The 14427-nt window shown below is 41.2% G+C and overlaps 1 protein-coding gene across 1 annotated transcript; it reads right to left on the bottom strand.

Annotated features, from left to right (window-relative positions):
* Positions 1 to 894: 894 nt before the first annotated feature.
* Positions 895 to 10415, bottom strand: tph1a (tryptophan hydroxylase 1 (tryptophan 5-monooxygenase) a). Its single transcript, XM_023793874.2, has 11 exons — positions 10194 to 10415; positions 8324 to 8461; positions 7908 to 8091; positions 7656 to 7756; positions 7489 to 7556; positions 6668 to 6864; positions 3804 to 3939; positions 3221 to 3347; positions 3012 to 3107; positions 2277 to 2410; positions 895 to 2048 (listed from the first exon to the last, which is right to left on the bottom strand). Exons 1-11 carry the CDS (start codon positions 10278 to 10280, stop codon positions 1874 to 1876), a joined length of 1443 nt encoding a protein of 480 aa, XP_023649642.1. The 5' UTR covers positions 10281 to 10415; the 3' UTR covers positions 895 to 1873.
* Between the last annotated feature and the right edge of the window lie 4012 nt (positions 10416 to 14427).

The raw sequence follows: 14427 nt of genomic DNA, 5'->3' as shown, positions 1-14427 counted from the left end.
TAAGATAAACGCTACCTGTGTGTACAGGATTGACGTCCTCACATGGGACACTTAGTATACCCTGTCATCAGTGACACAAAGTTTCGTTGGATACTACATGTATAAAAGTCTATCAGAAATTGAAGCAATGACTGTATTAAATACAGATATTTAATTTTCTATTTGTACGTCTGCTCGTCTTAGTCGGGGACGCAGGGATGTGTTATTGCCAACGTCCCTGCATTTCCCTAATGTGGAATTGCCAATTACCTATTTTTTTAACGTGATAAATATACGTGAGCGTTCTCGGTTGTTCACGTCTTTCATTCTTCAGCCTGTAGATTTTATCATGTGACCTGACTTGGGAAAGACCGATATTAGGCAGCCCCGTCAGTGCGAAGCTGACATTAGGTGTCGCTGTAAACCAGTAAATGGAAGAAGGATCTCGTTGTTCTGCCTGCCCTAAATGCAAGCCAGTTTGCATCATTCATATCAAAGTTCAGATTGAACCCACATCTTCACTGCCATCACAGATCTCACTTTTACCATTGCCTCAGTGGAAAAAGGAACTGACAACGATGACAAAATTCCAATAAATCACGAGATAGTAACACAGTAGCAAATTTTTATGCTTTATTGTTTTTTTTTTTCATTTCGCGCCACATTTATTTAATAAAATTTCATGAAAGAGAAAATAAATGAATGAAACTGTAACATACAGCGATCCCCCCGCTATACCGCGGATTCTTCCCCGACGCATCACAGTCCTCTGCTTATCATGTACCTTGCTTGTGGTCCGATTGCATGTTGTGAGCAAACTAATTGTGAACTTTTCGTTTTGTTTTAAGCCCTACGATTTACGGCTTAAACTATTTTAAAATGATTACTTATATAAGGATGGGTCTGGAACGTAACTTCTGCGATAGGCGGGATCACTGTATTTCGTTATATCCGAAAAAGGGCAACAATTATGGTTGGTTGTTATATACAGAATAAGTCAGTCATATGGGAAGTCACAGGCATATGCAAGGTGTCCCGGTTGGACTACATATTTATTTATGTACAGGATTATATATAATGTATTAGTCAGCATATATCGAGTATATGCTAATTAACCAGACACATAACTAAATCTGACATTATTTAACAGGCTAAACTGAGTGTTGGTCAGCCACCAATATTTGATATCGCCTCATTTGATGTCACAGTGGACGCATATGGCTAAATAAATCATTGGATGTGGAATCATGAATTTGGGGATTTATTCCTAATCAGCTTTTATAATTAAATATTAGTCATTATAATTACTTTGTGAAAGAGGCCTAAAAGCTGTAATTGTACCTGTCAAAAAGGTCACTCACATCTGCAAACGTGTTTAGAATCTGCAGGTCCAGCAAGCAGCAAATAAAAAGAAACAGCAACAACTGAAATGCATATATACAATCAGGAATATTTAATCATCAATATTCAAAATCAAAAATAAACACACAAACCAATATTTTAACACTGTTAGTTACTACAGACCTTGAACATTTGACATGTATAGTGTAAAATGTTTTACAGATTGTCTAAGCATGCTTCAGAGATGGACAGGCTGGGAGCTACTGATTTGATCTGAGACAACAAATGCAGGATCTGAATACAAAGAAGTAATGCATTTACCAGTTGCTTACAGGATAAAGGATACTACATTTGACTCTCCCATAGGTTGTTAATCTTAATGCAAGTTAAACGGCGAAAGATATTTTGGAGGTTTCTATCTCATTAGCTGAATCTTTGGTTGTTCTGGATTGTAGGGTTGGGTTTGGAAAGGAGCATGATGTCTGCATGACGGCTGGGATCAGCACCCGGGGATCAGCACCCGGGGATCAGCACCTGGGGGTCCAGCCGGGTATCACAACCCAAGCTGCTCGTTGAGTCGGCTGAGTGCGTCGCCCACGATGTCGAGCTCGTGACGCAACTCCTCCACTATGCTGAGAATGCTGGGCGTGTCCTTCAGCACGTCCACACTTTGGGTGTAGGGGTTGTAGTGCACAGTGAAAGGCCTCTTGATGGTCTTAGCGAACTCCCTGTTCAACAGACAAAATTACATCATACACAGGGCTGTGTTTTGTTTTTCTTTTAAACAGAAATGGGTCTCCTGAATGCAAAACAGTCTACTGGCTGCATACGTGGTCTATTGGCTGCGTACACGGTCTACTGGCTGCATACGTGGTCTATTGGCTGCGTACACGGTCTACTGGCTACGTACTCGGTCTACTGGCTGCAGATGGCTGCAAAGTGACATGTCTTCTTACCTCATTTTGACTTTCGCTTCCTCAAAACTGTCTGACATGAAGTATACATCTTGAAAGGTGGTGATGAGGCACTCCTGCTTGCAGGTAGTCTTTGGGTCAAAGGGCATAATCCTGGCATTCCCAGAGAGGGCGTGCTGCAATGGGATGCAATAATCATTCAGAAGAAAGAATGGCACAGCATAGCCCTCTATGATTTCATGCAAAAAAGACATGATAAGGAGGTGGCTGTATTTACTACCATCAGACCATGCAGAAGTGTATAAATTATGTAAGCACAACTGCATGGGGTTTGACAGATGGTGGGCGACTCAGCAAGATTGAAAGATAATAGTGACTGGCATATTTTGTGGTGCAGTGAGCTGTGCATCTATTAAACACACAAAAGCATTACGCAAACACTGCTGGTCATTGTGTGTGATGCATGTGGCCTATGCTTCTTAATGATTAATTACAAGTTATAAAAGCTGGCACAATGCTACGTTCAACTGTGCGATTTTACAGGACCAGCCAACAGCTGTATGTTTGCTTAGTTGTTTTGTAAATTGAATACGCTTTTCACAAAACCGCTGCCTGTTTATACAACAATACATGGCTAACTGTAGAGGGAATATTGTGGAAATGCATATATTGAGAGTTTTAAATGAAACACTGTTTGATATGAAAGCCAGTTATAGTCTCATCATGTGATGTAGGATAATACAGGCTGATACACAGTAAAAAAATCCTTTTGCGTACCTTCAGCTCGCTAATGGAGGACAGCAGTCCGGCCCCATAGGCCCTGAGCTTCCCCTCCTGTTTGCACAGGCCAAACTCCACCGTGAAGAAATAGCACTGTAACAGAAGTACCAGATGTACCTTAATGGAACCTCAACGTGGCCATGAGAACAGCCATGAGAACAGCCATGAGAACAGCTGGCGGCGGAGGACGAGGTGGGAGCGCTCACCGTGGCCAGCTTCTGGACCGAGTCGTCGGAGGCCCCCAGCGAGGCCAGCCCGATCTCCTGGGAGAACTGGGCGAAGCTGGGCTCTGCCAGTAGGGGCACGTGACCCAGCAGCTCATGACATGTGTCTCTGGAACCAGGCAGAGGAGGTCAGACATAATAGTAACTGCGTTTCACATTAGACTTTAATTACACTTTAAATGTTAATACATAAATATGCAGATGAGTGAGTAGTTAGCATCTCTGCAGCAGGACTGGGTACATACAACATCATACATACATACACGCAATAAATAAATACTATACAATACTGCCAAATAGCTTCAGTTTTTTTGGTTGTGGAATGTTTTATTTAAGCAGCTTTCAATTCTTTTTGTGAATAAATTGACAAAGGACTGAGCTGATTGCTACAAATTTGTTGTAAGGAGCAAAGCAAAGGCTTCATGCAACTGCGCAGCGAATTTGCCTTGACAGCTCCATTACCACCCTACACGGCAGCCCAAATTCAGGGGACGCTCATCAAACAAAAGACCCAGACTGAGCAGCCATGCAGGTTAGCATTAGCGACGGCGGGGGAGGGACTTACGGCTCTGGGGTGTACAGCGGGTCAGAGCTGTGCCGCACATACTGCGTGCAGTGGAAGACGCGGAAAGCCAGGCCCGCCAGGAAGTCTCGGGGGGACAGGTAGCCGGCTACGGGCCGGATGGTGAAGCCTGTGCGCTCTGAAACACACATTCAGGCTGCTGTCATGCAAGAAAGCAGCACACAGTATCTGAGGCTGGCAACAGTTTGCTCAGGAGCATATTGCTATGGTAACCTTGAGAAAACATTTCTTAAAATGGTATTTGTCATTTGTCATGTATTTGGCTGGATGCAGAATAGACACACTGCCACTATACAGTGTAGGGCTGGATACAGAATAGACACACTGGCACTATACAGTATAGGGCTGGACACAGAATAGACTCACTGACACAATACAGTATAGGGCTGGACACAGAATAGACACACTGCCGCTATACAGTGTAGGGCTGGATACAGAATAGACACACTGACACTATACAGTGTAGGGCTGGACACAGAATAGACACACTGGCACAATACAGTATAGGGCTGGACACAGAATAGACTCACTGACACAATACAGTTTAGGGCTGGATACAGAATAGACACACTGCCGCTATACAGTGTAGGGCTGGATACAGAATGGACACACTGCCACTAAACAGTGTAGGGCTGGATACAGAATAAACACACTGACACAATACAGTTTAGGGCTGGATACAGAATAGACACACTGACACTATACAGTGTAGGGCTGGATACAGAATGGACACACTGCCACTAAACAGTGTAGGGCTGGATACAGAATAAACACACTGACACAATACAGTTTAGGGCTGGATACAGAATAGACACACTGCCACTATACAGTGTAGGGCTGGATACAGAATAGATACACTGCCACTATACAGTGTAGGGCTGGATACAGAATAGATACACTGCCACTATACAGTGTAGGGCTGGATACAGAATAGATACACTACCACTATACAGTGTAGGGCTGGATACAGAATAGATACACTGCCACTATACAGTGTAGGGCTGGATACAGAATAGATACACTACCACTATACAGTGTAGGGCTGGATACAGAATAGACTCACTGACACTATACAGTGTAGGGCTGGATACAGAATAGACACACTGGCACTATACAGTATAGGGCTGGACACAGAATAGACTCACTGACACAATACAGTTTAGGGCTGGATACAGAATAGACACACTGCCGCTATACAGTGTAGGGCTGGATACAGAATAGACACACTGACACTATACAGTGTAGGGCTGGACACAGAATAGACACACTGACACTATACAGTGTAGGGCTGGATACAGAATGGACACACTGACACTAAACAGTGTAGGGCTGGACACAGAATAGACACACTGACACTATACAGTGTAGGGCTGGATACAGAATGGACACACTGACACTAAACAGTGTAGGGCTGGATACAGAATAAACACACTGACACAATACAGTTTAGGGCTGGATACAGAATAGACACACTGCCACTATACAGTGTAGGGCTGGATACAGAATAGATACACTGCCACTATACAGTGTAGGGCTGGATACAGAATAGATACACTGCCACTATACAGTGTAGGGCTGGATACAGAATAGATACACTACCACTATACAGTGTAGGGCTGGATACAGAATAGATACACTGCCACTATACAGTGTAGGGCTGGATACAGAATAGATACACTACCACTATACAGTGTAGGGCTGGATACAGAATAGACTCACTGACACTATACAGTGTAGGGCTGGATACAGAATAGACTCACTGACACTATACAGTGTAGGGCTGGATACAGAATAGACACACTGACACTATACAGTGTAGGGCTGGATACAGAATAGACTCACTGACACTATACAGTGTAGGGCTGGATACAGAATAGACACACTGACACTATACAGTGTAGGGCTGGGTACAGAATAGACACACTGACACTATACAGTGTAGGGCTGGGTACAGAATAGACACACTGACACTATACAGTGTAGGGCTGGGTACAGAATAGACACACTGACACTATACAGTGTAGGGCTGGATACAGAATAGACTCACTGACACTATACAGTGTAGGGCTGGATACAGAATAGACACACTGACACTATACAGTGTAGGGCTGGGTACAGAATAGACACACTGACACTATACAGTGTAGGGCTGGGTACAGAATAGACACACTGACACTATACAGTGTAGGGCTGGGTACAGAATAGACACACTGACACTATACAGTGTAGGGCTGGGTACAGAATAGACACACTGACACTATACAGTGTAGGGCTGGGTACAGAATAGACTCACTGACACAATACAGTTTAGGGCTGAATACAGAATAGACACACTGCCACTATACAGTGTAGGGCTGGATACAGAATAGACACACTGACACTATACAGTGTAGGGCTGGGTACAGAATAGACACACTGACACTATACAGTGTAGGGCTGGGTACAGAATAGACACACTGACACTATACAGTGTAGGGCTGGGTACAGAATAGACACACTGACACTATACAGTGTAGGGCTGGGTACAGAATAGACTCACTGACACAATACAGTTTAGGGCTGAATACAGAATAGACACACTGACACTATACAGTGTAGGGCTGGATACAGAATAGACTCACTGCCACTATACAGTGTAGGGCTGGGTACAGAATAGACACACTGACACAATACAGTTTAGGGCTGAATACAGAATAGACACACTGCCACTATACAGTGTAGGGCTGGGTACTGAATAGATACACTGCCACTATACAGTGTAGGGCTGGATACAGAATAGACTCACTGACACTATACAGTGTAGGGCTGGGTATGGAGCCTGGTATAGTGCAGCTTCTGTTTCTCACCTTTGAGGAAGCGCGACACGTCCTCCAGCTGCGGGATGTTATCCTCCCTGCAGTCGCAGTATGTGGCCAGCAGGGGCAGGTTCTTCAGGTACTCCCGGCAGGCGTGGGTGGGGTACAGATTACTCAGCTCCCTGTACACCACCCCCCACGTCTTCACCTCCTCCTCCGTGAATTCGATACGAGGTATGGGGTCCCCACTGCCAAAAGGGAGTGTCACATGAATAGCACTCTCACATACTCAATTTATCAATTACCACAATCACTTTTCCGAGTGGTTAAACAGACCTATATGTTCATGCTTGAGATCACTAAGATAATCTATGGTTATATTTTACATGAAGAACAGAACCAACACACATTTTTAATCTATCTGCTAAAGCTTCTTTAATAACATACCAAAATAAATAAAATATATGCAGTAAAATACTGCAACCATAACATTTATTACAAATACCACTTTAACAACAAGCCCATAGATAGTATTGGATGACACACATATGCAGATATTAAAAAGATATTTAAAAATGATCATGATAGTTTATACAATAGTAAAATTATTCTTGTTTTGTAATTATTTATGCTTTTCTCTAAAAGGCAGCACTGGGTGTATCAAATTTCATTTAGCTCATTATCATTATGCTAAATTGCATGTATATAAACACTATCCATTAATTCTAAAAATGGCATGTGAGTAGTGGCCTAAACATTTGCTTTACTTGCTCAGACAGAAAAGCGGAAGTTTGCAATTCACAAGATCTCCACAACTACATATGTTCTATTAGCTGTAGAAGAAAATATCCCCATTAAAATCACAGACTTACTGTTTGTAACTTAAGGCCAGGTCAGCAAAGTACTTTCTCCTCTTGCGATAGACGTTATCCTTGAAGCCCTGTGTAAAGAGCACCGGGCCCTGAGTGAACAGTGTGCTTGGTGTATCGAGCACCTCTGAAAGTCTTCCATACTCTAGAAATTAGGCGGCACAACTCACCGGGTGCTCAGCATCAAGGTCCGAACCGTACATCAGGACGCGATTGGCGCACTTGTCCAAGTCGGAGATCTTCTTGGGGAACCATGGAACGTCAACCAAATCTGGAAAAAATCAGGTTTGCATCTTGAATAAATCCATTAGTATTTTTGGCACTGAAATCATAATAGGAATGATCATATTTTAAAGTTTAAATCTTTCTTCAGCTTGTACTGTGGTGGCACAAACTGGTCCATTACGCTGCTGTGGGTGTACCTTCCTCAGGCAGACAGGAGTTGTCAGGAGCATTCATGTTGATGACCTTCACGCGCTTCTGTAACAGCTGGATGATTTCATTAAGCTGCTCCTGCTCACTGTCGCAGTCCACAAAGATCTCAAACTCTGAGTTACGCCGCTTTGATTTCCGGGACTCAATGTGAACAAGGTTGACGTGGTTCTCCTAATAATCAAATTAAAAAACATTAGCATCAGCTAAATAATCTTTGTAATCAAACCAGAGTTCAGCACTATTAAAGAACCATTATATATGAAAAACAAGCTACGTATGGTAAAGCTGTATGAAGAGAACTGTCAATATCTGCAGACAAAGAATTAGAATAGAGATGTGAATTCTTCTGTTTTCAAAAATGGTGATTAGCTGAATGACCATGGACACAGAGATAATCTTCTACCTGAAAAAGCTTAAGTGTCTTCAGAAGTCCGCCGACTTCATTCTTCAGGGAGAATATGATTTCTGCTCGGCTCCTCTCTGAGGACAAGTTCTTGTTGTCTTTATTCTCCTCAATCTTGCTGAACACAGATTTGTTCATCTGCCCATGAGAAAACCACACAGGAGTCTGAATAATCTGCCAGTTGAATTTTTCTGTTTCGCACCTGATTCCCATAGTTCTCCTAGAATTTTTGATCAATTTAAATTGTTTCACTGTCAGATATTACTGGGACTACATAGGCCTGGAACTACATGGTTTGTGGTAAATGAGTTGATCCTAAATGCAGTTGTCTGGCCACTACACCAATAGCTGTCTGTATTTAATGAGGCACACAGCCATTGGAGATATCTCATTGAAAATTTCCTAAAGACACACAAGGCTGTTGCAAAAAATGTCCCAGATAATCCCAGCATGTCCCATATCTGATTACGCAATGGAATTAAAATCATCCATCACTTCACACCAAGACTATTGCAGATAACACTGCCTTTAAAAGTATTATTTAAACAAGATTTTATATTTTGCAGGGGAAAGTCGACAGTTTATAGTGTGATGATATAGTCTTTCTTGATGTTTGTTTAGCTTGATGCAACCAAATAAACATTAAAACTGAAAAAATAGCAAACTATTTAGGTAGTACTTTTACTTCTGCTTCAATATAAATAAAAAGACTTACAGTTATATCAATCTTTAAAAACGTCTTACTGTATTAAAAAGGAAAAGGTTACAGTCCATTTCACAGCTAAATAAGGGGTGAACCACGTAGCAGGATTTCTCAGTCAACTGGGTTAATTTAAACTGTAACTCATGAACGTCCAATAGGAATGCTCCTTACCTAAACTCTTATAGGACGAACATGATTTCTAGTTAAATTCAATCCAGCTAAGAAATCCTGCTTCGTGAAAGGTGTTATATTGGTATAAACTGATATACCACGGGGTTAATGAGTTCAGAGGGAAATGAATTTAATTTTGCAGAAAAGGTTAGATTGTTCAGTTACTTATCCCAAGATTTGCGAATGTCTAAAGCAAAAGTCTCTGGCTTCTGCATCTTATAAAAATCGTGTACATCAGTCTAAGGCAACACTTCATAATTTGACTATTCATCACTTTCAATCACATCGATGCATTTATAAAAACAGAATAACTGTTTTTATTACAACATGTTTATGTTGATATTACAAGTGTTCGAAAACTTCCAATGCTTTCATTAAGGACAGACGCATATTTAATATGATTATACGTGGTTGGTATTTAATTACCCTTTTTCTGAGACAAGCACCTACAGATCTCCTTTGTCAACAATCGTATACACCTTAAAGAAAGGGTTAAAGTGTTTAAAGAAATCTATTGTGTAAAATCATAAGCATCAAAGAAAGTTAAATATTAAGCAGTTTTTATTCTCCATGCAAGTTTGTGATAATATTCCTTCATAACGCTTAACCCGGCGTTGAAGCCGTGTCCTTCAGATAGGCTTAGTCCCGCTTATCAGAAGTGACTTAATTAGTGAGAGGTTTTTAATGAATAGAAAATGTGAGTGCCTTTGGTTACGATAAAGCGGAACAGCCTATTAAAGTCCCGTTTTAATGTACGTCACCTACATTATGTCATGCAAACATTTCATAGTTAAATCTAATGCAGAGGTGGAAAGTTCAGGTTCAGAAAGTACAAATCCAGAATAGGATTTTGTCTCAGCCAACAAGTTGCGCATAAAGAGCCACACTTACAGAGCGCTCAGCTGCTTAGCTGAAACAAAATCTTGGTCTGGATTTTTTATCTCTGAACCTGAACTTTCCACCTCTGTTCTAATGCACACATTCAGGACACCTCACCTCATTGTTCAGATGCTTCTCTTCAAAACATGTGTTCATAGAATCGAAGGATCTTCCTCTGCGTGGTCCATCAACTTTTGAATTCATATTAAATTCTCTCAGCAGGTATTTGAGTCTAATTAGGCAACTGAATTAACCTGTGATGTGTCGTTCACTCCGTGAGTTGTCGCTCTCTGGGACTGCTCATTCAGGTATTTATGAACGGTAGTCGTGTATGCTTGGGTGTTTGTCCCCCCGCGGGGGTGTGGGAGGTGTGCAGGATTTAGCACCCATAAGTGATCAGTTCACCCAAGAGCCAATGAGAACGAGCAGCATCGCTTACGTCATTGGGAAATTCATAAGAGAGTCATACCGGGCTGAATTACTTCTACTGGTAGAATAAAAAGAAAAGGGACAGACGGCAACGCCGATCAAAGAGCAGGATGACGGTTTTCCGTTTCTGTGATGGACGTTTTGCATCAGCACTTGTATTTGATTATTTATTTCCGCCGACGGCATACAGTTCGAACGGCCCGTAATGCGTTTGTGCTCCTGGAATAATTTACAATTGGAATGTTAATCATTGATGTTACATATTTCGGCAACACATTACTTCCTTTAATAATGGTATCAATAAAATAAATAAATATTGTGTTGCTTAAATAATTTACGAAGTAAATATAACTAGGTTACATATGAAATTAAGTGAGTAGCTGACGTGGACTATATTTTTGTTTATTTAATGTATGAGCAATATCATTTGATTAGACACAAGGTTCACCTATTTATTTTCTGAATTAAGGAACATTTTAATGCCCGTAAGCACTTTAATCAGCTTGACTTTTTTTTATAGCCCACCAAGTTTGTTTCACCCGGTTTTTAAAATGACGACCTTATAGGTTTAAAAACTACTCGGAGTCAGAGTTTTTATTTATATAGTGACTTTGTTTGTTTGCTTATGAATAAAAAGATATAAACTCGTATTAATTTCACATTTTTACCATAAAAACTGCGACCCAGACCAGTATTAACGGCTAGAAGATTGATGGATGGATACTTAGGTAATGTAAATATTGAGTGCTATTAGCTTCCAGTCGGAAATAGCGGGGCATTATTTTATTAATTTATTAAGTAGTAGGAATAAGGCAATAAATTAGGCTCAAATGGTTTATCACTCAGTAAACACGGATGAAGTGGGATGCGATAAACAGAACTAAAGGAAGACCTGAATAAGCTTCAGCTTTAACCGAACAAAATATAGAAATTAATATTTTTTGATAATAAACCACCGTTCCCTTCAACATAGGCCTATTTATTTTCATGTACGATTTGCTCATCATTATTTTGTGACCGTGGTGTATTGTGAAAAAATCCGGGCAATGAGTAAACAAAAAGAAGATATATTTATGTTGTTAACATTGTTAGAAATTTGAGTTTCAGTTCGTGCTGTCAAAACATATAAGATATTATACATCTCGTACATTTGTCAAATGTCATGAGGTATTTGTTTGAGACTGATAAAATATGATATCTGAAGTGTTAAAATGTAAACGGTTTTTACACTAATCGATACAATTACACTTTCGCACCTGCTTTGGACAATCCTGCATAGTTTTACATTCTTCAGAAGCATTCGAATTACAAAATAAATGCAATGCACAGTAAACATTTTATTAGTTGCATTACGCAATACAATACGTGTTTTTTAAATTGTTGCTTTCTTTAGCCTTTTAAATGTGATTTTTATAGTGTATTTTTTTGTTTCGTTAGTGATATAATAATGGACTTTACTTGAATTAATATTAATACATTTTAAGATTTGCGGTATTACAATCTGATCTCCTTCTCATGTATTATCATACTGAAGGAGCTTCCCTCAGTGGTGCGTGTGTCATTGAGGAGGACTAATGTAAACAGAGACTGGGTTGCTGTGTCATAAAGTGCAAGTCCTTGGCGTTAGTAAATGCACGTACAGAAGACGTTTTTTTAAAATGACATTTTGACATATTTTCCGTGGTTGAATGCGTCTGCCTATGTTTGTGTAAGACCACGCTGTTCCGGGAAGAGCCGGCCGGAAAAAAATAAGTGCTGAGAGAGAACATGTGGACGCTGTAGCAGCTAGACAAGGGGTCTGATGACAGCGACAGACGAGTTAGTCGACAACCACATAGGGACTTTTAATGTCCATTTAGTATACTATAAGAAAGCGGTGGTTATATTGGAAGAAACAAGTATTATATTGGATGTTTTCTGGGATTCAGAAAAATAAATGCAATATCCAAAATGGGAAGAAAAACATTTAGTTACATTTAAAAATTATTGTTATCCATGCTCCAAATAAGGACTGCACATCCTGGCAGTAAATATTCTGTGTTGGCGTTGCTTTGTCTGTTTCTCAATAAGCAAGCATCTCATTAAACTCCGAATGCTTTTCAGTCGGATTTAATCGCGTGCGCTGATAAATCGGGCCCACACACAGCGACGGTAACAAAACTGCTGTAGGCTACTCCTCTCTTCCTGACGTTTCCTTAATAACAACGCCGTCACAAATGATAAAACTAGGTTTTATGAAACTATATAGCCGGGCATTTGATTTAATTACATAAAATATTTAAGACGAATTGAAGTTTTGGGTAGTGCGGTGGTGCAGTGATTAGAACTGTTGCTTCACACCTCTGGGACCAGGGTCTCCACCATGCTTCTGTGTGTGGAGGTGGCATCTTCTCCCAGTGGTGATACGGGTTTCCTCTGGGTATTCTGATTCCAAAAAAAAGGGTTAATTGGAGTTGCCAAATGGCCTGCGGGTGTAAGTGGTGTGTGAGTGTTCCCTGTGATGGGTTGTTGCCCCATCCTGGGTTGTTCCCTTCCTTGTGCCCGTAGCCTCTGAGATAGGCTCCAGACCCCCCCACTACCCTGAACAGAACAAGCAGTTACAGAAAATGGATGGAAAACAAAGTTCTTTGCAAAGTCTTCTGCAATCCAGCCATATTCAAAGTAATGACTATAGGGCTACCCGTGTTATTAAATTTATTTATTTTTTATTGGTTTGCATTTATTCAACCAACTGAGGTAATAAATGGTGAGAAAAACACTGGGCTGCCTTGGTAAGTATCCAGCTGAACGTGCAATAATTGCCTTTATAGAGACTCCAGCCAGTCTATGAATAGATGTCTAGTCAGAGTGATTAATATAAAATTGCCCTCTGACATTTAAAGAAACGATTTTAAATAATGGCAGATCATGCACACGCACAGACTGCTGAATATGGATGCATGGTGAATGAGAAAAGAAAGACGGGGAGGTGTGAAACCCTGGAGGCTTCTGAAGGAGAGCGACAGAGCCGCTAGCCCAGCCGCCTGGCAGGAGAGCTCTGCTGCTTGGAGGCTTCTGAAGGAGAGCGACAGCCCAGCCGCCCGGCAGGAGAGCTCTGCTGCTGCCCTCTGGTCATTAACTTCTGGCTCAGCCAGCTTGTTAGTGAACACCAAAGTGCTCTAATTATGTCTATAGAATGGTCTCCAGATGTGGAGTCTCCCCAACTCTTGTTTGGTCATACAGCCCCCCCATATTGGATTCTGAGGTCATACCTGTGTCCACCTGGAGAGTTAATCCCCCGAGACAAAAAGGCATCCAGGAATCTTATAACCATATCATGCTGTGCCAGTTGCTCTAATCAATGTCAAATCCTGGATATTATTAAAGTAAGAAACTCTTGGTAATGGGAAAAGCATGGGACCACTTAATTCATGTCCGATTCCTGTGTCTTGGTCCCTTTTCCAGAGAACCTGAACTCTCTGGAACACCCAATGGGTGCGGACCATGCAGATTTAAAAAATGTCCAACATCATTAACCATGCCAGTGTGATCCATTATTATCTGGCTGAATCACCCGAAGAACGACATCATCCAACACCTGGAGAAACCTGTCCTTTATTGGCCGCTGTGCTGAAAGGCCCGAGACCCTGAACCATGCTGTGTGCGTAAAGCCTGGTGTGATGTAGTTAGTGTTTAATCTCATTTTCTGTAGGATGCATGAACGATAAAAAAAACGATAAAAAAGCATGTTGGTACTGTAGAAAATGGAGGAGCCGTCATTGCTGGCCAGTGAGGTGAGGGTCCCTGACCAGTAATCCGGTCAATTATCTGAAATACTAATATCTGAAAAGCAGATTACGTTCCAGCCTCTTTGAGCAAGGCGGACGGCCCACTGGCCCTTTCAGAGACACTGGAGGGTTAGCTACACCTTAGTCCTTGGGTC

The sequence above is a fragment of the Paramormyrops kingsleyae genome, chromosome 11 (assembly GCF_048594095.1).
Source record: "Paramormyrops kingsleyae isolate MSU_618 chromosome 11, PKINGS_0.4, whole genome shotgun sequence".
Taxonomy (NCBI): domain Eukaryota; kingdom Metazoa; phylum Chordata; class Actinopteri; order Osteoglossiformes; family Mormyridae; genus Paramormyrops; species Paramormyrops kingsleyae.
The sequence above is the reverse complement of the archived record's forward strand: the minus strand, read 5'-3'. Positions and strand labels throughout refer to the sequence as shown.